General features: G+C 34.8%; 1 protein-coding gene across 1 annotated transcript; it reads left to right on the top strand.

Moving 5' to 3' along the window:
* Positions 1–496: 496 nt before the first annotated feature.
* Positions 497–27,317, top strand: LOC306844638 (matrix metalloproteinase-24-like; the record flags this gene model as incomplete). Its single annotated transcript, XM_079376916.1, has 9 exons — positions 497–622; positions 15,268–15,416; positions 16,459–16,575; positions 18,425–18,729; positions 21,291–21,452; positions 21,562–21,776; positions 22,489–22,627; positions 24,246–24,512; positions 26,980–27,317. 9 exons carry the CDS (start codon positions 497–499, stop codon positions 27,315–27,317), a joined length of 1,818 nt encoding a protein of 605 aa, XP_079233042.1.

The following is a 27,317-nucleotide window of genomic DNA, read 5'->3' as shown; positions in this document are numbered from 1 at the left end:
TTGTTCAACTTTAGAGATTTAAAAAAAACAACAACAGAATTACCCATTTGAATGAGGGCGTAAATGCAAAAATAGACCCTTTTCTCTCTAAACCTTCCTCAAAAGTAGGCTACTAAAACAATCGTCAACAGGAATTGTTTATTTTATCGTTCTAAATCCTTCTTGGTGAAAGTAGTTGCCATTCTCTTTAATAAACGATTCGTTGAAACGAACGGTTCAAATGAACCGATTCGCTCAAGGAGTCGGACTCCCGCGTGGGTCTGTGCGCGCTGACGGTACTGCATTCGCTCGAGCGCATCAGCGGCGCAGCATCACTTCAACGCAGCACCCTGAGAAGACGCGACACAAAATGGCTTTGCGAATTTAACGCTCGACTGAGAACTCTCACAGCACCATCAGGAATATAGGACGTTGTTTTTCTGAAATAATAAAGACCAAACACAAGAAACAAGCCTGGAAATCAACGGCGGACAGTGGGGGGAATTTGGGGACAGTCATGGCGGGGCTGGGAGCCAGGGGGAGAAAGACGGGACTCCCGGGGTTCTGTTGGAAAACATGCTATTTCCACATTCTCTTCTGGGTTGTGTCTGTTTGTGGAGAAGAGAGGACCTTCATTGTTGAGGTACGTGGAGAGAGATGACATGTCCACCATCCTCTCCTCCGCTGCGCGCGCGTGCAAGCGACCTGTTCCATTGAGCATCACCATACGGATGCGTTTGGCTAGCAGATAAACATTAATTATATTCAAATCGATTTATTAGCTGAAGTAGGTCAAACATGGTAATTAAATAATGATTGAGGGATGCATAAATAAGTCAAATGAACAAGCAATGCAATGCGTTTATTTTAAAATCGTGTTAAATAATAGCTATAACCACCAGCATTAAATAAATATACTTAATATTTTAAGATTCGTACAAATTACGAACAACGTAAATAAGCATGACACTACAGGTAAAACAATAACAGTGCACCCAAACCATACACGTCTACCAATTTAAATATTCGAAAACAGTCGCATTAATTTAGTTTTATTATTTATCATAATTTGTTATTTTTGTGGCATTATCGGTAGTGTAAAAATGCAGCAATAACAATGCAACCAAACCATGCACATGTGAATAAATTGACCATATCTAAGCAACATTGTTTTCTATATATTTATTTATTTATTTGTGACATTACAGGTAAAGCACATTTGCAACAATGACAATGCATCCACATCTGAATACATTTACCATGTTTGAAAATAGTACTAATCTTGATATGTATTATTTACAATCTTTTAAATGCATTTGTGATACTGCAGTGCATCCAAATAATCCACATGTGAATGACTTCTTATATTTCTCTCAGCTCCATTTTGCCTTATATTCGGCCCCAGACAGACATTAAGTGTTTTATGTTAGCTCTTCCTGGAAATACAGCACACTGAAGCCATTATCAGGTTGCCAGTAATTGGATAATTTCATTGCGCCACTCACTGCACATGCATTCCCTTATTATACCCTATATATCTTTTGTCTTTTGAGGGCAACATGTTCAAGACTTTATGCTTCAGTGCAATGTTAGAACTGATCCTGTTCAAGAAACGTGCATCTTATTGAGCAAAAACAGGACAAAGACCTTGAGTTAAGATAGCACAATCATTTTCCTTAAGGACCCAAGAGCTATTTTGAATGATTCTGTTATATATAGAGAGGCTGCATTTATAGGCATGCAATGCTTTTGTTTTGATGTGCAGCTACTGTTTTCGTGTGTGTTCCAAATATAGGTTCCTCCATAATTGATGGGAAAGTCAGAGATGCTTTTCAGTAGCGAGCCAGAGCTGTTGGATTCAGCTTTGTTGTGGCAATGGGTTACTTGGTGAATAGAGATCTTACCGTTATGTCTGTCACAATTTTTTAAAGATAAAGCATTTCTTTATGGTGCAGATTGCTTGACGAGAGGTTGATTTTGCTATGTATAAAGGCGATTATGTAAATAAAATGGATAAATTGCACAAATGTTGAGATAGACAGCTTGTCATTGTTGCTTTGTAACCAATTGATGACTTGAAAGTCATCATGCATGACAGAATAATGATGAAAAGACAAATTCATTATAATTTAAACCTAGATTTTTTAGTTGCCAAAAATGGCAACATTATAGATTTATAAGATACTGTTCTTCCAGTTCACATGCCAGGAGCATTTCAAGCCTCCGTTTCTTTGTTTCATTCATGAGTGACTTACAGCAGGAGCTTTAGTATGATTGCACATAATAATATATACTGATTCTTGTGGATATATTACACAATTTAAGCACAATATCAATTTACCTTGATTAATTACCTACAAAACAATGTGATCAAATTTAGTTTGTACACAATTATCAGGCTACACACATTATTCAGCTTCATGACCTAATTTGTAAATTGCAATCATATGAGTTGTGATAGTGTCTAATATGCATAGTCAAATAAACTGATATTTAAGTGAAGGTTCCTGTTAGGTATTGAAAATGGTGGGAAAAGAGGTTTCAATGTCAGTATCCCATCAAAATGAGGTAATATGATCATGATGATCCAGTTAACTGCTCATTCTTTTCAGATATTAATCTTGTAAAGCCCGGTTTCACAAACGGGGTTTATCTTAAACCAGGATTAGGCCTTAGTTAAATTAAGAGATTTAAGCAACTTTTACAAAAATGCCTTAGAAGAAAACATTGAGGTGTGCATCCTGACACAAAACAATGACACTGACATATTTTAAGATATGTCAGAGCAAGATATTTTCAGTTGAGACAGCTCAAACATGCATTTTAGTCTGGGACTAGCTTAAACCTTGTCTGTGAAACCGGGGGTAAGACTCTGATTTCAGATTAGACCATATTACTGTATATAGATTATATCTTCCTGTCTCAGGCTACATTCAGCTTCACAAGACTAAATATCTTCAGTCATCACAGCAGCAGTGACTTGTGTGTGGATTGGGTAGTTTGGTTGATTTGTGTGAACAATTACCAGCAGTAAAGATGCTATTTGTAGTACTGGTCATATATAGTTCTGGCCAAGCCTCTGTTCCTCTGCTGGAGCAGGTTAATGACAAAGAACCGGGTGGAGCTGCTGTTGAGGGAAATTGTAATGATGATGGCAGTTGGTGAGGATGATAATATTGTAGTAAGGCTCTTGGTGTTTTTCGAGTCATGCAGTGAGTAGGCTGCCGTCGATACTAGTTTTGGACTGTTGCCTTAGAGCTGACTTAGTATTTATGCTTTGAGTACAATAGTGTCCCTGGAAAATAAAAAAAATATATATTTTCTAATATTGAAGTACTGCACAGTGCACTGTAATATTTTCCATGTATGTAAAATAAAGGTAATTTTTTTTAACCTTTATTTATATAGCGCTTTATACATTGTATACATTTGTTACAGTGATGCAAACAAAATTCAATTCTGTTGTAAAGCATCTCTAAAAAGATGCTTTAAGTTTAAGTTTGAGTAATTTTGCTATATGCTTTTGTTTATTAATTTTTAAACATTTCTATTTAGCTTTAATTTCTGTTTCATTTAGTCATCAAAGTAACATTTCAATTTTTTTATTTTTTTTTATCTAATATTTATATTTTCTTTAATTTAAGCTTTATTTTAAAAATAAAAATGTTTTCCTTATCAGGGTTACTATACAACCTATAAAAACAATTTGTTGCTTGAAATTAAATAAATATTAACTGGCATAAAATGAAATATATAAAATGTAAACTGATTTTATTTCAGCTAGTTGCATAGGAAACATTTCTCATTTTTATTTATGTACTAAAATAACTAAAACGACTAATAACTAAACTATATAAAAATGATAGAAAATAGCTAAAAACGATATAAACATTTTAAAAATGCATAAAAATGACAAACATCAGAAATTCTAAAACTTCAGAATATAAAAAAAACATAAAAAAATAGATAAAAGTAAAAAAATTAATAGTAACTCTAGCAGTTTCTAAAATAGCAGTTTCTTATTCAATACATATTCATTGAATGTTGGCTAAAATGAATAATATAATTTCATAGGCTGATACAGTAGTATGACTTCAAACATCAACAAGTCAAAATTTCCCAATTAATAAAATTGTTAAATGTCCTCTGTTACAATATGGAAGTAAAATGGGTTGCAAATGCTGTTTCATGATAATTTTAAACAAAGACCTTTACGACTTGAATCTAGTCTTAAAAGTCTGTTATTTGGATGGCGCTTCAGAATGTCAGTTCTCTTATATAAATGTAGTTTGACAAGGTGCAAATGACTTGGACTGACAGTGATGTCCTTAGTGTGCCGTCTCCATTTGACACCTGTTTTAATGGATGACAGCTGTAATCGGCAAAGGACAGAGTTCACAGGGCAAAGAGAAGGCAATGCATGCATCATATTGATAATATTCCTCATATTGACAATAATGTTAAATGTTAAGCTTTGCCATTACTTTTTTTTCCCTCAGCGATCAGACTTGTTTTAGAAACGCATAGCATTTGCAAAGAAGTGTCTTTCTTAGGTGAACAACTCTTGCATTTTTAAAAGAAATGTCAAAATCTACTTTGTAGATGCTATCAGCTTGTGATATTGAACCACTTAGTGTGCACATTAGAGGAATCCCAGTGTCTAATCTAATCAAAAAGTCATAAAAAACAAAACCTAAGCATTTTTGAGGTTCAAGGACTCACCCATTCTACAGTTTGCTTTGTTTCTTAGCTTTTTCGTGTTTAATATAGCTTTATATAAGGCATACTGGAGTTTTTTGGTCATTTGGTGGTTTGGCTCTATATTCAGTCGTGCAGGATTTCCAATCTGATTTAGCTCCGTTCCTGGACTATCAATTGATTTCTCTATATGTGTCTAGCCGTGTGGAGATACGAAACCTCTTCACCTTCATGTCACAGAGTCTGAGAAGCTGCAGCCCAGCGAGTTTAGATTGCTGTCTCCATCTGACAGTTTAATTTTAGCCACAGGAGCAGTTAAGCCCCACCAGTTTGTTGGATTTGAATATAAATGCTCAGCGGTTGCTTCCTGTAAGGAACTGCACACATTTACTGTACAATAGGGACTCGGGGAGCATTGCAAGGAAATTCATTCAGATAGTTGAAAAGCTTCATTTTCCAAATGGAGATTTGAAGCTGTTTAGGTGAAGCGCTGGTCTAGAGGGATTGTGAAGCATGCTGGGTACCTTTATTGTCGTTTTGTTTCAATAAATCATTTATCACGGTATTTGAGAGAAAAATGTTGTGGCTTAGAGTCTGGCCTTGCACCACATTTCATAGAATGTTATTTAGAGTATTAGACATCTTACAAACACTTAAATTACAATTACAATCATACTTATTTTGACATGTATAATGGTTAATTTCCTTGGAGAACCATGTAAATAAACGTGGTAATCATACAATATCATAGGCAATATATCAGAGTACCATAAGGATTACTATCTGTTACCATCATTGTACTATGGTAACGCTACAGTACTTTTTGTAAAGGTTGAAAAACAAAAGAAGCTTGGTTGTGTGGAAAAGGAAGTGTAATATTTGCTTGCCCTAATTTTTGTCTGTCTCAGTCTGACTGTGAGATATGTATATCGCCGTACCCTCTAAAGGATGTTAAAGCGTGTCAGAGACTCTGAAGTGTGTGAAGTATACACTGAAACACACACTTCAGGATCCTGTCGAACACTGCTCTGGTCCCTAGCGAGTCTCATGTGGTGAAAGCTGTGAAGCTGTGTTCTCTCTTGACGGTATTATGGTATTTTTTCTGTTTACTGTAGGATTAAGACGTGGTTTTCTTTATTAAATATTCTGTTTACTGTTGTAGCGCAATAAGAATTGTGTTTGTTAGTTCTGCTTGTATGTGCTGAGAGAAAGCAGTCCTCACCCTGACTTTGCAATGCATGCAGGGAACTAAATAAGGATGGCACAGTTTCCTCATATAAAAGTCTAATTCGTCCTGAATATGTCTCTTCAGGAGACCACATGCTGAGGGAAAAATTAAAGAAAGATGGGGAAAAAAAAATCACAAAGCCAGAGGAAAAACCTAATTAGTTCACACAAAGAATGCGTTGGTATCACCACTTGAATTGACATTGAATGGTGCATTGCCTTTGTCATGCTATTTATACCCGTTTTTTGGGTTGTGCTGTGTTATGTAGTGTGTAGACGTGTCAGCTTCCTCATAACTTGTGAAAAACAGCATCATGATTACTAGTGCTTATACTTAGTGTTAGGAATTTGAATGAATACTAACACTAAATCTTCATTTTTATTGCATAACTGTCCTGTAACCACCCAAAACACCTTAGTGACTTTATAGCAACGTGCTAAAAACACTCAGAGCAACATATAGTAACATGTTTGCAATTTAGTTTTAGTACTGTTACAGTCATTACTTATGCAAAATGCTTGATGCCTGCCCTTTTAAAAAAGTAGTGTGCTTAATTGTATTGAATGTGCACTTCAAATATAGTAATAATATTTGAAGTATACTTAGTATACTTCAAATCTTAAAAAGAAAAAAAAAAAGTTGTTGCAGATAAAATAATACTTACGAAATAAAAAGGTCAATTAAGTGTACTTACAGAGTACACATTTATGACTTATTTTTTAGCACACTTAAGTATACTTTAAAAAAAAGTGCATTGTAGTAATGTAATGCATTGTAGTAAAAAAAAAAAAAACACTAAAGTACTTTTTAAACAATAATAAAGCATGATTGCAACTTTATATCTCACAATTCTGACCTTTTTCGCTCAGAATTCTGTGAGAAAAAGGTCAGAATTGAGAGATATTGTAACGGAGCCGACGAGACGCGAGGCATGAGGATCCATTTGCAGACTTTATTAGAAACGTGGTAAAACACAGGCAGGGTTAAACATCAGTAGACAGACATGTTAAGACACAAGAGTATACCAAAAGCATGCGTGGGTCGTCGATCGGTGAACAATATCCAAAGGGGCTAGGCAGAGAGATAATCCAGGTACACGAGCAATAGTCCAAGAGAGGAGCAAACAGCATCCGAAGGGCAAGGCAAGGGTTAATCCAGGAAACACGAAAGCAATAATCCAAACACGGGTAGGCAAGACGAAGACTAAGAAAATATGAAAGGCTCCGTAAGGTAGCTATCAGCAATGACAGTGATAAGTGCTAGACAAAACTCAGCGATCTGGGCAAGGAAGTCCATGGTTTAAGTAGGGTGTGTGACTGTGTAATAGTGCTCAGGTGTGAGTGTGTGATTGGAATCAGCTGTTTGTGTCGTCAGTGCAATGGATGATGGGAACTGTAGTCCGATGGTGAAGTGCAACAGTAATGTAGTGCAAGAGTCCATGTGGTGAGTGGGTGACCTCTGGTAGCGAGCAAATGGAAGTCCATGGACCTGATTCATGACAGATATAAAGTTGCATTACGTTTTTTATTTTTTTACATCTTTCAATTCAGTTTTGTTTCTGCCATACAAATGCTAAATAAAACAGGTTATTGTAAATTGATATCTAGCAATTTTTAGTTTATATTCTAAATTGTGCAGTTATTTTTTTTTTTAAATCACATTTTAATCTTTATCTCATGGAATCAAGCTTCCATAGTTATTATATTTTAAATGTGCCTAACTGCAACTTCATGATTACAAATGTGTAGTTACTGTACATATATACTGTGTATATATATATATATATATATATATATATATATATACATATATGTAAATATATACACATACATGACATACAAATTTCAATTGAAATTACACAAAGATATATTTCAGTTTACCATAAATGCTTGTCAATACATTAAGCAGTACATTTTAACCATATTTCATAGACAATAGAAGAAATTATGAAATTATAAAGATGTACTTAAGTCCTACTTACATAAATAAAGGAAAAAATAAGCACAGCTTATTAAGGTCAACTACACTGAAAAAATGGTGTAGAAGTAGTTTTAACTCAGAAATTGCTAGTAAATTTCACAATTAATTACAAAGAAACTGCGAGTAATAATATTTTGAAATAGTATTTTTTTGTAAAACACATTACAGTAATTTTTGTTTTATTTACAACTTCCAAAAATCGTTTTAATTGCATTTAATTTAATTTTAATCCATAAATTGAATTGCAAATAACACACAATTAAGTGTCCAAAAACTTTACATTAAGTATATTATTTCTGTAATAATATTCTTTTTAAAAGTAAGCTAAAGTGTTTTTTCTGATACAGTATGTGTCTAACTTGCTTGCTCACATTTGCCGTGCAGCTAATAATGGATTTTAGACTATTATGGCTACATTACGGTAATAACTGTTATTGCAGCTCTAATCATTGTGGTTTTAAAGCGTTTGATCTGTATCTTTTCGTTTGGGGGTGTTTGATATGAACACAAGCGGCAGCTCTCCTCTCGGTCTTTGTCTTGTTCCCCTCCCCCACGTCTCCATCTACTGTACGCTCTCATCTTCCTCTCTCCATCACTCCACCTCTCCTCTCCCCTCCCCGTCCACATCCTCATCTCTCTCCTCTGTCTTGCTCTGTTTGTCTTGCTGCCGCTGCCTTTGTCTTTTTGTTCTTCATCTTCTCCCTCTCTGTCTGTTTCTCTCTCCAGTACTGTCATTATCGTTATTTGTTTGGCTCTTGTGCCTCTTATATTCATAGAACAGTCACGAAAAGACAGGGAATAATGGGAAAAGAGTTGTAAACAGGATCGGGAAATGATGCGAGTCAGTAATAAGACTGGGGAAGAAGAATTTCGTTGTGTTTTCTTCTGATAAAAATTGTGATTGCAATTTAAAAATACATTTTTATAATTTTTTTTATTGTTTATATTTTATATAAAAATTTTGATTATCAACATGACTGCAAAATAATAATAACAATGTAATTATTTATTAAATATTATATTTTATAAATATAAGTTTTTAAATAAAAATATAAAACAAAATAAGAAATATTATAGTATAAATAAATTCCACTAAATATTTTAGTATTTAAGAAAAATATAAGAATAATTTTATTTTACATTGCAGTTGTAAAATTGAGTAGGTTACTAATATATGTGACCCTGGACCACAAAACCAGTCTTAAGTCGCTGGGGTATATTGTATGGGTCAAAATTATTGATTTTTCTTTCATGCCAAAAATCATTCGGACATTAAGTAAAGATCATGTTCCATGAAGATATTAAGAAATTTCCTACCGTAAATATATCAAAACTTAATTTTTGATTAGTAATATGCATTGCTAAGAACTTTATTTAGACAAATTTAAAGGCAATTTTCTCAATATTTTGATTTTTTGCACCCTCAGATTCCAGATTTTCAAATAGTTGTATCTCGGCCAAATATTGTCCTATCATAACAAACCATACATCAATGGAAAGCTTATTTTGAGCTTTCAGATTATGTATAAATCGACCCTTATGACTGGTTTTCTGGTCCAGGGTCACATATAGGCCTATGGCTGTCTTATTATTATTATTTTTTTTTCATTTTGTAATATTTCACTGTATTTAAGAAACATGCAATAATTATAATAATCATTTTATTGTACAGTGGAATTGTTATTTACAGTACTAATATTGATGGCTTGTTTTTAATATTTACTTACTTTCTTCATTTTCACAATTTAAACAATCAAATCTTTTATGTTGGCTGAAACTCCGGTTTGTTGCGTTCCCAGATGCATGTTATACACAACCCAGATTTACAGTAAATGCAGAATGAGTTTGTGTGCATGTATTGAAACACTAGATCACGAGTCGTGCCATGATTTACTTTGAAACACACAGCGCAAATATTTATTTAACTGCAGCCTTTGGGATTCAATAATCACACTAAGCACTATCACAAATTATTATTTTTTTGTTTTGATTTATTGTGCAGCTGTAATTCCAACACTGTTATCACCTCTGGCCTTTTCTCCACTTTTATTTATTGAACAATAGAGAGAGAACAGGAAATGATAGGAATAAGAAAAGAGCAGGAAATGACATGTGACTCAAACTTATGAGCACCATGGCTCAAATGTGTCATTTGCACTAAATTCTCACCCCTCTTCTATCGGTGCATAGGCAGTCGGGGCACCACTGCAAGGAACTGAACCTTTATTGATTCCACTGATGATGTGACATGCGGTTTCTCTCTGAAACACAAGATATCAAAAGTCATGAGGCAATGCCACCCGATCAATGCCTACAAATCCTCAAACTAAACACACACACACCATCCCCTCTATGGAAGGCCCAACTGCTTTTGTGACTCCCTACTCATTAGCACACACTTATGAGGAAGGAGACTCCAATGACCTGAACATCTTGTGTTTCAAAGAGGCCAATTACATGGGCTGTGATCACAATTTTACAGCCAGTAATAAGGTCAAAGTAACACTGCAGTAAGTGCATGCTTGATACTGTACCTGCTTTGTAATATACTCTGTATAATGCCGCTCTACAAAGTTTTTTAACAATGTACCTCATAATTTCAGTCTGATCTTATCAGTTTATGCAGCACATTTCAGCATCGATTGTTTTCTGATTAGCCAATTAGTCTAGTAGTCGTCCAACAACAAAGCAGTCAGACTGGAGTTAACTGGTTTTTGATGTTTTTTAGTGTTTGGCATGATATCAAAAACAGTCTATTTCTAAGGATCTGAGAGAGGGTGGAAATGGTTATGAAAATGTTTTTAAAAATCCCCTTTAAATTTTAGGAGATGGACTGATGGTTGATTTTACTTGTAAGCACATCACGGAGAGTCAGATTGTTTATTTGAGGTAAAACGCATGAAACTTTACACAGATTACATTACAGCATATCATGATGAGGTAATCAGGCGTTATTTGAGCTCTGGATAGTCTCGCAGGCAAACATAGTGCTGTTTCAGCAGAACAATCCAATGTAATTTCAGTCAGACGCAGACTTCTTATCCATGTACTGTTTATCGGTGTTAAAGTATTTCATTGTGTGTGACATCAGAACAGAACAAAATCAGAACAGAAGCTTTTTAAGTAATGAATTGGGTTTTTTTTCAGTTTGGGTTTGGTAAGATTGTTTTATGTTTTAAGTCTCTTATGCTCTCCAATGCTGAATTTATTTGATCAAAAATAACTATTTAAAATAACTATTTTCTAGTGTAATATATTTTAAAATGCAATTTATTCCTGTGATTACTCCAGTCTTTTGTGTCACATGATCCTTCAGAAATCATTCCAATGTGCTGATTTGCTGCTCAAGAAACATTTCTTATTATCAATGTTAAAAACAGTTGTGCAGCTTCATATTTTCATGATGCATTTTTTTCAAGTTGCAAGTTTAAAATAACAGCATTTATTTGAAATAGAATCTTTTTTTTACGTTATAAATGTTTTTACTGGCACAATTTTGCTGAAATATTACTGGTTAAAAACACAAATTTTTGCAAAGTCAAATGATTATTGACAAGTGTTTTATCAAACAAGCTCCACAGTTTTGCTTTAAACCCTCCAGAATATCTTGTCCCATTGACTTCCATTGTAAGTGCATTACAGCACGTGTGATTTACTAGATTTTACAAACTGAGGGTTACGTTGGCATTATTTTATGTGGTAATCGACCGCAAGTCATAGATGCTGTTTTGAACCCAATACATTGATGTTAGGCATTATTTCCCACCAAATGCTAAACAAAGTCAGGTGTGTTGCTAGAAATTCACCTGATCTGTTTAGGCTGCTTTTGTTTGGCGAGTGCATGGAGGACTGTTACCACATGCTGCTCATGAAGGTAGAATATCATCACTCCATGCCACCTGGCAGCAGAGACGAAAGGATTTCAAGTTTCAGGGACAGCTGTTCAAAGTAAGACTTGGCTGTGTTTGGAATGGAGAATTAGCTTACTGAGTACTGTACATCATATATACTGTGCTGTGTAATTTGTATACTATATTCTTTTCAAAAACAAAGAATGCAATTTGCCAACAATGCTACATGACCTCATAACACTGCATGATTAATTCAGTCAAAGGCATCTATTGGCTCAGAAATAATCTTAAAGTAAAGTAAACTTCATTACAATCCAATCAAAAGAGTAAAGAAAGAGATGAACATTCATCACATTAGAATTGGAAGTGCTGTCGGGTGCATTGCATTGTGGGATGCATGATGCTGCAAAGTGTACTTTGTTTGTGCACTTCACATATCAGCAAAATATTGGTCACCGGTGTATTGCATGCATAATTGCTTACCGTGCAAAGTATAAAAACTATATTTAGCAAATTTTCATGTAGTTGGAACTATTCCTTTAACCCTAGTTGACCAAAAAATTTATATTCTGTTATCATTTATCACCCAAGCTTTATGACTTTCTTTCTTCTGTGGCACATAAAAGAAGAAATGTTGAGGAGTATGGTACGTTAAGTTGTGTGGATGACTTTCATGGTGCTTTTTGTATAATTTTGGAGCTTGTATCCCCAGTAGCGTTCGTTATACAGTATGAACAGGAGTGGCAAATATATTCTACAAAGTTTCTCCCTTTATGTCCCACAAAAGAAAGAAAGTCATACAGGTTTGGAACGACATGAGTAAATTATTTTGCACTATCCCTTTAAGTAGATTATCCATCCGTGACGTCTGTGCAGTTCACAAGAACAATTTATCATTTATATACTCCCTGAGAAATGTGGATTTCTGTCTTTGAACTGAATCTCACCGATTCCTACAAAGTACCGAAACGGAAATAGTCTTGTGGCTTAAATAAGGCTTATTATTCACGGGGCTGAACTGTCACAGTCCTTTTGTGTTCTTCAGATCTCACAGCCTTCATTGATTTATCAAAGTGGATGAGACATGTATTGTTGGGTCTAGCGCTGGTTTCAGACTTCACTGTATGCCATGCTATAATGACGGCACCAGTAACAGCGTTGGTCAATTATTTAATGGATACGATTTCCCAGGGGGCCGTGCAGAGCCTCTGTTACCATGGAGGCTGAGCCACCCATGTCATAGAAGGGTGTACTCACTGGTACAAGTTTGCATTTCAGCATTCTGAATATGCTAAATAATGCTAGTGTTGTACGACTGTGCATTATATTCATGCATATTTATATATAGAGATGCTTTATTGCTGCATTTCAACAGTAAAGAGTATGATGTTGGTGTTGGTTTAAAATTTTATGAAAACTTAAATTATATATTGCAGAACTAGATTTTTACATTTAATTGGTGCAGTTCCAGGAAAAACTAGCTACACTGTAAAAAGTGATAAGTTGACTTAACTTAAAAACATTGAGGAAACCTGTTGCCTTAAAATTATTAAGTAAATAATAATTAAAAAATATATTTTTTAAATATTTTTTTTTATTATTATTATTATTTACTTAATAATTTTAAGGCAACAGGTTTCCTCAATTTTTTTAAGTTAAGTCAACTTATCACTTTTTACAGTGTACAATACCATAGTTTTTCTAAGGATTTTCTAGTTAGATTTTTGGGAGTTGCTATTGATGGCTAATTGATACATTGATGACTTTTTATATTTCTTTTATATATTACCATTATTATCTTGTCATCTGTATTTAATGCCCTTTAGTCAGTGTTATTTTAGTATCAGTGAGATACTATTCATTTTACTAATATTTCAAATAAAAAAAAATATATATATTTCCATAATTTCAGTGTTTTTTTTTTTTTTTTTTGTAAAAATAATTTTTTAGTTTTAGTTTATTAGCATTTTCCTTTTTTTATTATTAATTTTTATTTTAGTTTTAGTTATTTTAGTTCATCAATTTAACCTAAATAAAACAGAAATATTATCTTGGCATTATCTGAAAAAAAAAAAAAAACGTTTTTTATTTTATTTCAGCTAAGATTTATTTTATTTCAGGTAGATGGCTCCTAGGGTATTCTAAGTGGTTGCTTGGTGGTTTCCTATTGGCTCAAGTCAAAAGAGTCCAGCTTTACATCTCTTTGATGTTCTGTTCTATAGATACTCAAATATAAAAATCATAAAACATACTTTATGGTGTAATTTCATACTGAAATGACATTTTAGATTTTTTCAAAAAGGACATTTATACAGTAGATGTGGTTGATTTGCAAACAGACAAAAAATCTCATTAAAATGCACTGGTACTGTAGTATCAAGAGAGCACTATTTTTAATTGTAATGAACTCTACATGGCTCTTTCGGATATAGAAGCAGTGCGGTGCATGTTGCGGCCTAAGGATCAATTTCCATTTGAAGCATTGTCTCGCTGTTTGTGATGATCCTGCTTCATGCTGAGAAGGAAAGGACTAGAAAGTCCAGCATTAAAATATTCATGCTGAAAATGGACTCTAAGCCATGAGCTCAATTAAAGAGCCCCTCTCCATGTGTGCAGCGCTTTAAAATGAGGGCTTTGCTTACTAGTTCTCCACTCTGCCCGTCCGCAGGGAGAGATGAAAGCCGAGAGAGGAGGCTGAGATGAGGGAATGAGAGGATGAGGATGGGGATGCTCTATATAAGTTCAGTTTTATTTTTGTGCTGTTAAATATGTTGAGATCAAGGAGCATGCGAAATGAACTGAGCTTTGAGAACAAATGGAGTTCATATGAGGTGACGGACCTAGACGGCATCTTGTGCTTTCTCCCTTTGTTCGCTCATATTTAAAGGTGAAGTGCATAATTTCTGCGCACCAGCATCAAAAAACGGGAATTGCATAAATGATTAATAACCCTAAAAATAGCACATCTTTACGAACCTAAAACTTGATAGTGCTCCTTTTGTTCACTTTGTTTTTTATAGAATATTTTAAGATGTGATTTTAATGTCTGTCAAAGATACAAAAAGCTGAAATTTTTTCTCCATAGTCATTTTCTGCAGTTCTGATGCTGATTGATGGCTATCAAGATGGTTTCAGAAAAATTACATCGCCTTTTGCATTTTTTTTTTCACATTCTAGATATATATACTACAATCACTGGCATCAGTATTTAATGCCCTTTAGTCAGTGTTATTTTATTACTATTGAGAAAGTATTAGTTTTATTTTTTTTATTTTTCTTTTTATATTTTGCATTTTCATCAAAATTTTTGTTCAAATTTGAATAATTTAGTTTTTGTCATTTTTTATTATTTTTAAATGTCTATTTGTTTTTATTAATTTTAATTTACTTTTACTTATTATCTAAGTGCATTTAACTAAATGAAAATTAGATGTGTTTCAGTTTAAATTTAATTATTTTATTTGTTTTTAGTTTTAGTTAACTATAATAACCCCGCTTTTTGTTCTTAATGTAACATCTCTTTCTTTGTAGACATGGCTGAAGAACTATGGCTACCTGCTCCCTCATGACATCCGGACATCGGACCTGCGATCGGAGAAAGCCATGCAGTCGGCGGTCGCTGCCATGCAGCGGTTTTATGGTATTCCAGTGACAGGAGTGCTTGATCAAACCACCATCGAGTTAGTAACAACACTCTTTACTGCATGAAAAATCATGAACAGGCAATATAGCTGCTAAAGTGCATACGCTACATCAATACCGTGTCTTAGATTAATAAGATGAACAGTAGTGTTTAAAGTCATCCCCTCATTGAGATCAAATGACCATGTCTTACGCTTAGATCGAGTTAATATGCACTAAAATTAAAGGATAACTTACCTCAGACACCAACATTTTGAGATGACATCAATTTGTCATACTGCACACAAGTTAAACAGCAGTAACTAATGAGCACTCCAGAGCTGATGGGGGCAGCAGAGAGACTAATGGTTGTTTAGGAAGACAAATAAAAGCCACTGAACCATGGGCTGCATCTGAAATCACATACTCTCTTGAGTAGGTACTTTTTTGAATAAGTAATTACTTCACAACCACAAAAAAAGTGTATGTTCTATAGTATAAATGTGTGTAGTATGAATGTAATCTGGACAATATTACATTCACCAGGTTTTTGTTGTCACGTGACCTACCAGTGCTAGTTGCATCACCGCATAAAACATGAAAAACTTGTTAACCAGACCTTATTTCAGACATTTAACCCAAACCCACTCAAAAAACCCACTGACTTCAGGGTGATGGAAACAGAAGTGCTAAAAAGCTCAATAATTTCTGCATTTTGGCCTACAAAAATACGTCATCCCTGCAGCACTGTTTTTCTTAATGCTTGAATGTTTCTTGAAATGCATTAAATGTTATTTAAATTTCCCAATGCAGTGTTTAATGTTTATGTAATTTTTTTATTTTAGACATTATATAAAAATATTAGATGTTAAATTACTATATAGTTTATAAAAACACATTCTTGTGTAAACTAAACATGAAACTTCATCCTGCTTATTGATTTAATGCATGTTTTTGATCTCGTTGGTGTTCCATAAGATTTGAGCACAACATTTAAAATATCTGATGTACGGTAGTATGAAGCTTGTAAACATAGTGTTAGAGTTTTCTCTGACAGTTGTTTGGTGTCTTCTGGTGTATTCATTATCTACATGTTTTAAGGTGGATGAGAAAACCTCGGTGTGGAGTCCCAGATCACCCTCACATCAGCCGAAGGAGGAGAAATAAACGCTATGCCCTCACTGGTCAGAAATGGAGGGAGAAAAAGATCACATACAGGTAAAACTGAGACTGATAAATATCCAATGCAAGGCTTACGTGATGGATGGATAGACTGATTCACTGAATATTGCACCTGAGGAACCTCTGGAGGAAACTACAGAAACTGTGTTTACTCTTTATAGATGAATGACCGTTGTACATGATTACAGGGAAGCGTTCCAAAAACTCCATATGCCTGTAACTAACTGCACCTCAAGTGATGTGATTCTTTTTAATAGCGGCTCATTAGGCATCTCGCTGAAGCCAGCCTGTGGAGTATATTTGTACCCTCATCTTTAATTATTTTAGTGCATATCGACACGTGTGCGTACGTTTTGGAGCACAAATGCCGCTTACGCAATGTTCCACACAGACGTTGCTGAAATGCTTCCCTCCAAACTTAAAAATGTTAAAAGAAGCTTTTGTTTTCTGCCTGATGGGAAAGAGAGAGAGAGAGAAACAAAGAAAGCAAGGTGTGTCACATGTCAGGAAGGAAGAGGCATAGTTGATGAAAGCCTGGTATTTTGAGTGTTTTTTTGTTGTTGTTGCTATTATGCCTCCCAAAATGTCTGTCTCTGAAACCTTAAACTACCTTATATAATGAAATTATATAGAATAAAATGTTGTATATGCATATTAATTATAAATTTATAATTAATAATAAAAATCAAATGTAATGTAAATAATATATATTTATATATGTATTTAATTATATATATATTAATATTTATATTAAATAACTACATGTATACTATTAATTAAAAACTATATATACACAAAAATATAGTTTTTAATGAATAATATAATTGTAGTGATATAGAATACATTTTTATATATGCATATATAAATGTATAATATATTATAAAAGTATAATGTAATAAAAGTAATATGTATATTATCTTAGTAGACTATCTTAGACAGTTCCATGTTTTCTTGTTCAGCTTATATGAGCTGAACAAAAGGGACTCTATTGGCATAAACATGAAATCGGATCATTTGCAAACATTTGTCTGCTTTCGTCTGTTTTAAAGCTCTGTTAATTTCAGTTAGTCATTTACTGCAGTGTAGAACTTGGTTTGCAGTCACTGGTTAATCCAATGTGATGTTCTCACTTGTGTGTGCCTGCAGTTGTGTGTCAGAGACAACCATCTGCTTCTGCCTTAGGTGTCTGGCCTAGTTTAACTTTTGCCCTATATTCAAGGAAATTTTTTATGCAGATTAATTCTTATGTAACAGCGCAGCGCTGTGAACTCAAACGGCATTCGCTTCAGTTTACTGCAGAGCGGATTCATATTGAAAGAGCATTTCCAAACACACCGGTGCAATGATAGAGTAGGTTGCTGCAGTGCACTGCATGCTGTCATAGGGTGCTCCAGTGCAATTCGTATTATTTATATACTATAATAGCATTATTAATATTTTGAATTAGTTTTTATTTTTATATTTTCAAATTTAAAGTTTTTGTAATTTTGTTTTGTGCTTTTGTCATTTGTATTATTTTTTATATATATTTTTATTTAGCATTAATTTATTTTTATTTCAGTTTTAGTAATTTTAGTACTTTCAACTTAAAGTTAGTTGCTAATGTTGCCACATATTAAATTTGTATATTTGTTTTGTACCATTTTAATTTTCTTTTTGCACTTCACTTTACATTTTATGCATGTAACAGATGCAGTATTTTGAAAATGTACATTTTGCATCAAGTTTTGCCATGTTTGAGCCACAGAAAAATCATAAAGCATTATTTTAATGCATTATTCCATGTAATATTGAATTTTAATTAAGTAATTAATATTATGTCACACAATTTAAAGTATTTATGATTTTTTTTCCCCAATGTTCTTCCTTCTCTTCCTGTTTCCAGCATACATAATTTCACCCCCAAGGTAGGCGAGAAAGACACCCAGAGGGCCATTCGCCAGGCCTTCGACGTCTGGCAGACAGTGACCCCGCTGACCTTTCAGGAAGTGGCCTACTCTGAGATCAAGAACGAGGGTAAAGAGGCGGACATCATGATCTTCTTTGCCTCCGGTTTCCATGGTGACAGTTCTCCTTTTGATGGAGAGGGAGGTTTTTTAGCTCACGCATATTTTCCCGGTCCTGGAATTGGCGGAGACACACACTTCGACTCTGATGAGCCCTGGACGTTAGGAAACGCCAATCACGACGGTAAGTGTGGTGCTGTGATGCTAAACTGTGATTTGTTTTTGTTTTTTATAGCTTCCAATTGAATTTGATCATTGCTTTTAGCATTACTTACTAATATTAGGATGTCTTTTAATCAAAACAACATGACAGTGGCTGATATAGAATGATTGACCCAAGATGTCTGGACTCATAAAGAGTTTTTTTATTATTTAAATTTATAAAATTTTTGTTTGAACTTTTTATTTTGTAATTTTTGTGTTTCTATTTAATGATCAATTTGCATGGATGTGAATGTATATATTTGAATTTAATCAAGCATAATGGCCTAGTAATATGTAGATAAGTCATATATATAGTTTGAATTTTATTTTGCTTTATATTATTTGTAATAATTAATCAATTAATGAATAATTTAATGTAATAATTACATAATTAAATCAATACTTATTTATTTTTATGACTCAAAGTTTACATTTTATTTATTTAGATTTTTATTTTTTGTACCTCTGTCTAATGACAAATTTTCGTGTATGTGAATTTAATTTTCTTTAATCAAGCATGGTAATGGCTTAATATAGAATAATTGACCTATCGTGTCTGGTCTCATAATCTCATAAATATAGTAATATTTTTTCATATTATATTATACTTTATTTATTTTATTATTTAATGTTTATTTATATTATTTTGTAATTTTTTCTGTGGATCTATTTAACGATGAATGATAATAATTTAATATAGAAGGATTGACCTGGCTTTTCTGGTCACACAATCTCTGACATGGTAATATGACTTTAATTTTATTTTATTTTGTGGGTCTATTTTGATTTTTTTTTTATTTAGGAGGGAAACATTAAGATTAAATGGATGATTAAATCGGATGGCCGGTTTTTCTAGAATGTTCTGCAGCTATAGATAGAAAGATCAGTCAGATGTGTAGAGGCGAATCTTTTGGGAGCTTCTCCAGTGGTAAACTGGAGCAGGGAGCTGAGGAGCATCAGTAGATGCCACAGGGGAAACATAAAGAAACACAGAGCATTGCGTTCTTTCTTCACTTGCATCAGCCATGCCTGCTTGCTGCATATTTGCTGTGTTATCTTTGCCTGTGTGCTGCAGTGTCAGCAGTTCAAGTACACGCTTTATAGACCACAGAATCTGTACCTTGTTCACGTACACGTACGCGCGGGCATTTCTTTACAGATCTATTTCTCTATACAGCCTATCAGCCCTAGTGGATACAGATCAAAAGTAAGCGGTTTACAACAATCAGTAGATGTATTTATCTTCAGCAGCTGACGTAGATTTTATATTTCATTTATTCACAATGACACTTACTCAACAGAACACAAAATCTATTTCTTTTCAAAGAGACGGGGAATGAAATACACAGTTAAATTGGACAGGAAGAGAGCGTGAGGGTTGATAAAGGAGAATGGCTTTGGCCAAGAGATCCTCTAAGAAAGGGGACGCAGTCTGTAAACAAAATGAACAAAACACTTTGTGAGCCATCTGATGGCACCCAGAGACAGATCAGGCTATTTCTGTGATTTGAGTGAAATGGTGTCACATCCCTTCTGTGTTTCCAAAGATCTGAACATGTCAGTCTCGACTGACTCATGTTCTAGTATTAGCGTACACTTACAGCCCATGCACAAGACGTTCTTTTAGGATTCTGGGTACAAACAGTGCTTTTTACCTGTCTACATAAGTGAAAAACTTGTACAGACATAAATATAGTTTTTTTTTTTTTTTTTTGTTTTATTTATATATTTAGTGTATACAAAAAAAAAAAAAAACATTTCCAATCTTACGTCCAGTGCACATATATATATTTAACTTATTAAAAGACAAATATTTCTGACTAAAATATATTAAAACTACAAACACCCGTTTCTGCCACCAGATTAAAAAAAAGGTCATTTTGACTTTTTCTCAGAATTGTGTGATATAAACTTGCATTTGTAAGAAAATGTAAGAATTGTGAGCTGACTTTCTTACCTCAGAAATTGACTTTTTAACTCTTTATGACAATTGTGAATTTATATTTCACGATTCAGGTATCTTAAATATATATTAAGTACACACATATTAAACACAAACTTTCATTTTGTATGTGAGTAATTGCGATTAATCAATTTGACAGCACTTTTATATTTATTGCAATTATGAGTTATAATGTCAGAATTGCAGGATACAATTTCCTAGGTGCATTATACAATGAAAGCAAATGAGTATGGATTCTGTCTAGTTCCAAAAGAAACCAAACGCACTATAAAAGTAGCACATTACTTATATATCCCAAGTGTGCTGAACTATGAGTGAACTATATTGATAGAATGAACACATTTATTCACTGCTGATTCAGCATTTGATGAATTTCTATGGGAGCTCTTATTATTTCGGACTATTTTTAACAAAATGTACATCAAATATGCAGAGCCTTAAGCTTTGCTTTGGTAATTCTCCTGCTTCCATATTCTTATTCATGCAGTACATGCCATACTGTTACATTTTTCATCCAACACAGAGTTCTGATTAGTACTGATTCAAAGATGGTTTGATCTTTAACCTTTACCTCTCAGGCAATGACCTTTTCCTGGTGGCCGTACATGAGTTGGGACATGCATTGGGTCTGGAACATTCCAACGACCCCAGTGCCATCATGGCCCCCTTCTACCAGTACATGGAGACGCACAACTTCAAACTGCCTCTAGATGACCTTCAGGGGATCCAGAAAATCTACGGTAGAGTTATCATCTCTATCAACTCCATTATATTTTTCAAGGAACTAAGCAAGAATATGCCAGGATGGCTGATTGTATTTTTAGAAGAATAAACATTGTTCCTCTACAGGTATTCCCACAGCCATGCTGGAGCCCACCCGACCTCTTCCTACTCTACCTGCACGACGCACACACCCCACCTCTGAGAGGAAACACGACCGGCATCGCCCCGCTCGCCCACCCTCTGGAGATCGGCCGTCCTATCCTGGAAACGGAAAACCCAACATTTGCGATGGCAACTTCAACACTGTGGCCTTCTTTCGACGGGAGATGTTTGTTTTTAAGGTGAGTTGCATCAGTTCTCTTCCCAGTATTTGATACAGATGCTTTATATTAGTAGATCATAATAAAATGAGCATAATCCGTCTATTATTGGATAAATTTGGTTGAGTGTGATATCAAGAATTATAATTCCTTATATTAAAGGGATTGTTCATCCAAAAATGAAAATTCTGTCATCATTTACTCACCCTCGTGTCATTCCAGACCTGTACGAGTTTCTTTCTTCTGTTCAACACAAAAGAAGATACTTTAAAGAATGTTTGCAACCAAACAGCTTCTTGTTCTTGTAGCCTGTGACTTCCAGTGTAGTCAATGGCTAACAGCAACTGTTTGGTTACCCAAACAGTTATAATTTCTTCAAAATATCTTCTTTTGTGTTCAACAGAAGAAAAGCATACAGTATGCTTTGTTGAAAGAAGGGATTCACAATATATTATAGAGATATTGGTGATTTACTTTAATAACTATTAATTGTAATTTTTTAGAAAATCTTTAAATTATTTTTATACTGTATTATTTACATATAATGGCCTAGAATCACTTGTAGTATTTTTATTTATTTAGGCCATTTATCAGTTAATCAGTGTGAAAATAATTACCGGCTTATCAATATTAGACAGATTTTTAATATTATGCATCCCTAATTGAAATCCACTCAGTTGAAGATCTAAATTACATACAGTAATTGATCAAAATAATCTCTTACTCATCACAGGATCGCTGGTTCTGGCGTTTGCGCAACAACAAAGTTCAGGAAGGCTATCCCATGTTGATAGAGCAGTTCTGGAAGGGTCTACCTCCTCGCATTGACGCTGCTTACGAGAGATCAGATGGCAAATTTGTGTTCTTCAAAGGTAAGATGTATTATCCGTACAACAGATGTTATGACATTAAACAACAAAAAAAACAAGCATTAACAAAACTACCCAGTGTTTATTGCTTGATATGAAAAGTGCAGCCTTAGACTAGTTTTAATAACCCTGATTGTTTTGTAACATCTTTTGTCATAACTATAAATTGATACCAAATACATCCCGAAGCCATAACATTAAGTACCTGAATATGCCCTGGATAATAAAGAGAAGCCATATCCATTAAACATCTGTTGCCTTTGGGCCAGTTTCATCTCAAACCACCATATTTTGCTCAGGATTACTAATTCTAGATCATTTTAATACAAGCCTAGATACACTGAGTTAAAGGTTAGATAAATGCTGTTAGATTGTGGGTTAATCTCCGGAAAGGTCTGCATTTATCCAGTGTTTATCCTCCATTGGGCCCGACAGCCTTAGTGAATCCATTCAGTACTTTATTATTCTGTCTGTTCCTCCTTCGCTCCCCTCCTTTCAAACGATCTCTCTCTATCTCGCCGTCCTCACCCCCCTCTCTTTCTCATTAAATTAGCCCGGCTCAGTTTTGCTGCGCAAGGAGAGGTTGGGTGAGATATTTATAGCCCGAGTCTCCTGTTGTGTGATGTTTCATGAGAAAACAAGCTCTATGCCCTATGGTTATCTCAGAGAATGCACATCGGTATTAATAGATAAAGGGGCGATGAACTCAAGTCATGATGGCATTTCAGCAACTTATTCACTAACTACACATGATGCGGTTTACCCAAGTGCTGTCTGTGCTGAAATAACACATTTCAATTAAGATGAGGCTCATTATAGGCTGTATTTGATTTGCAAAATTCAGTGCACAATCACAATTAATGTTGCATGCAATAAAAAATTATCTGAATAAACACATTTAATACTGAAATTATATAGTGATCATAGTACATATAATTCATCAAATGATGATCCAGTTATGGAGAAGATGGAATAATCTATCTATCTATCTATCTATCTATCTATCTATCTATCTATCTATCTATCTATCTATCTATCTATCTATCTATCTTTTTAAAGGTAACTGTATCTATCTTACAGTTCAGACTTTTTTCTCACAATTCTGAGAAAAATAATTGACAATCGCAGAAAAGTGAGATATAAACTGCAAGAATAAATATCAAAATTGCAAGAAAAGAAGTCAGAAATTTAACAATTACCTTTTATTTTTTACTCCATACTCCAGCTACCTAACTAGTGAGTTTATATCTCGCAGGAGAAAAAAAGATGCAGTTACCTTTTTTATTTATTCCTTACTCCTTAGAGGAAACAAGCATGTCACAATTCTTACTTTGTTATATTTTCTACTATTTTTTATATAGTTTATGTCTCAAACTGCAGACTTTATACCTTAAAGAAAAAAAGACAAACACAGAATTAATAGGGAAAACAGACTGAATTGTTGTATAAAATGTTGCAATTTTTTATTTATTATTCCTTGGTGAAAATAAGCTGCCATATATATCCAAAGATGTGGCGTAGATGAGCACATTATTTCATTATGCGATAATATAGTTCAATATAACCCATTTAATTTGGACCTTATCTACTGCTGTTTTTCTGCCTGTTGTTTTGATTCTAGGGGATAAATACTGGGTCTTCAAAGAGGTTACAGCAGAGCCCGGGTATCCTCACAGCCTAGTAGAGCTGGGCAACTGTCTGCCCCGCGATGGCATCGACACAGCCTTACGCTGGGAACCTGTGGGCAAAACCTACTTCTTCAAGGGCGACCAGTACTGGCGTTACAATGAGGAGAAGCGTACGGCTGACCCAGGCTATCCCAAACCCATCAGCGTCTGGAAGGGCATCCCTGATGCACCGCAAGGAGCCTTCATCAGTCGAGAAGGATGTGAGTCATTGAGGTTCCAATAACCGATCAATATTTAATGTGGCAATCAGCCATGTGATCGGTGGGCATTTTATCTGCTTCCCTCTGATTTGAGGAGGAGTTCAAATTGGTTGAGCTTGATTCTGGAGAAGTACTGGTCTAATCTGTTGTGCATTGCAGTGCAACAAATTGCTATTATGATCAGCGAAGCTTTATAAAATGGATAGTTGTCACTGGATGAATTGCATTCGAAGCAGATTTAAAATACCAATAAATGAAACCGCCCATTTAATATTAACGCGGTGTTGCTTGGAAACGGTAAGCATGATTGAAATAACTTGGAGGAAGAATGGTTTATTCAGATTATTATGAATGCACTGAACTATTTATTCCATTTTATAAACCAATTGCTGCTGCTGTTTTGACACAGTGTTCATCTATCACAGCATACTTATTTATTTTATTGAGTAGGTAATAGAAGTAAATGCGCTGAGGTCTTGTGTTCCACTCATTCTTGTAGAGTAATTGATTAGTGTTTGTGTGGCGCAGTCGCTGCAATATTGTTGTGTTGAGACAGTGACTGTTTTGGCTCTGACTCTGACTCATCCTCAGTGGTGATCTGATAGCTGGTCTGGATTGGCACAGAGTCCAGAGGAAAAGACAGACACAACTTCTGAGTATTAAAATTCAGTCACAATCGATGCATGATTACAAATATAGCAAAATGGCAGCTGACTGTAGCAAGATACTGTATTACTGTGATGTTATGTTTACGGTAGAGAGCTAATATAATGGCTCATATGACCCTCAATGTTTTAAAGGATTAGTTCACTTTCAAATGAAAATTTCCTTATAATTTACTCACCCCCATGTCATCCAAGATGTTTATGTATTTCTTTCTAAAGTCGAAAAGAAATTAAGAAACCAAAATGGCTACTGACTATGGATAATGAGCCTGAAACTTGCGCTGTGGCTGATGTTGATGCTAGTGTCAGTCAGGTCGAATGGTAAATCCTCAAGTGTCACACTAGTCTAGAGTCAAGTATTTTTGCTGTGGCTGAATAGAATTGCAGATTTTTCCTCCTTCTCTCTGGAGTATTATCCAGTGAAGGAATGATCATCTTTTCTGTGAGTCATGTCATAACCTCCGTCTCAACATGGAGCCTAGGGCCAGGACACAAGATGGAGAAGCCAAGAGGGTTATATGGACTATTTGGTTTGCCCGTAGCTCATGATTTTTCTGTCACTCAGATTTTGCAAGAGGGATTTGGCACATCTTGCTCGGCAAGATTGCGAGTAAAACCAGGGAAAGTAAGAGAGGAAGGACGAACACTTCATCAATCACACTCTCAGGGGTTGCTGTCTAAAGCTTATTCATGGTATTTACGTTTAGTTCTGGGTTTGTACTCGTATAGGTTTGGTTTGTTAGTGCCTCGAATGCATCTGTTTATGTGGCATTGGCAATCAGACTGACAGCTCTCTGAGGGATTGTATAACACTGGAACAACTTTTTGAAATACTGTGTCATTGAGTGTTTACAAGGACAGCTATTTTTGTGATCATGAATATCAATTGAGCTTTCTGAAAAGGACGTGCATCTCTGCCTGCATGTAAAGACAAATATTTGCTTATTGACCTTATGCGTCGGAGAAACAAGTGCGCAGCTATCTTTAGAAATGTGTCTTTGAACTTCTGGTTTTGCAGCAGCTCTGTAGCAGAGTAATTAGCGGGCGAAGTGGATTTACTTATTGTAGAGTTAACAAACGTTATCATGTGCATTGTAATGTTTGATGACATAAATGTCAGTAGACTGGGAAGATTTTAAAACAAGCTGTTTTATAAATTTGTACGACCTTACCTTCACGCTGTAGAAATACAAACAGAAGGCAAAAGACAAAGAGAACAGTGCTGAATAGGGGCGGAGCTACATAAGGTCTATATTGAATTCCTTTCTATGATTGGTTCATGTTTACAACTGTTTGTTTACATCTTTAGCTTGATAGTTAATGATAGGGATGTAACGATTCACTTTACTGGCGATACTGATTTCACAATGGACCAAAACGGAGACTTTTGAAAACAATGGCGTGGCTGCCCACATTCCCACTGTGTATCCTTGACTACTGTGTAAACAATAAAATCATGCTCTTTATTGTAGATAAGTTCGACTGCTCCAAGCACACAGACACGTCCGCCATCTAAATAATAGGGAATCTACCGATTCATATCTATGGTTGCACCTGCATGAATGGTCACATGACATGCGCTTTCGGTTGTGTATTGTAAACGGAGATAGTTTCTGAAACGCCAGTGTACATAGGGATCGTTTTTATTCTAAAACGTTGTTTTAAAACGAAAAAGCACTAGTGTAAATGGGGCCTCAACCAATGATGTGAGTTTGGAGGCGGAACTATCTGTTTGTTGACCTATAGTGGAATTCTGGTTATGGAAATGTACTGATAAATTGTTTATCTGTTTTTTGTTCTAGTTTATACCTACTTTTACAAAGGAAAGGATTATTGGAAGTTCGATAACCAGAAGTTAACGGTGGAGCCAGGCTACCCAAAATCAATCCTCAAAGACTGGATGGGCTGCGATCAGTCTGAAGTAGAAAAGAACAAGGACCGTCACCTCCCTCACGATGACGTCGACATCATGGTTGCCATTAATGACGTACCCAGCACTGTAAACGCAATCGCTGTGGTCATCCCATGCATCCTCTCACTGTGCATTCTGGTCCTTGTATATACTATCTTCCAGTTCAAGAACAAAAACGTCCAACAGCACGTGACCTACTACAAACACCCCGTGCAGGAGTGGGTATGA

This window comes from Barbus barbus, assembly GCF_936440315.1.
Source record: "Barbus barbus genome assembly, chromosome: 25".
In the NCBI taxonomy this organism is placed as follows: Eukaryota; Metazoa; Chordata; class Actinopteri; order Cypriniformes; family Cyprinidae; genus Barbus; species Barbus barbus.
The sequence above is the reverse complement of the archived record's forward strand: the minus strand, read 5'-3'. Positions and strand labels throughout refer to the sequence as shown.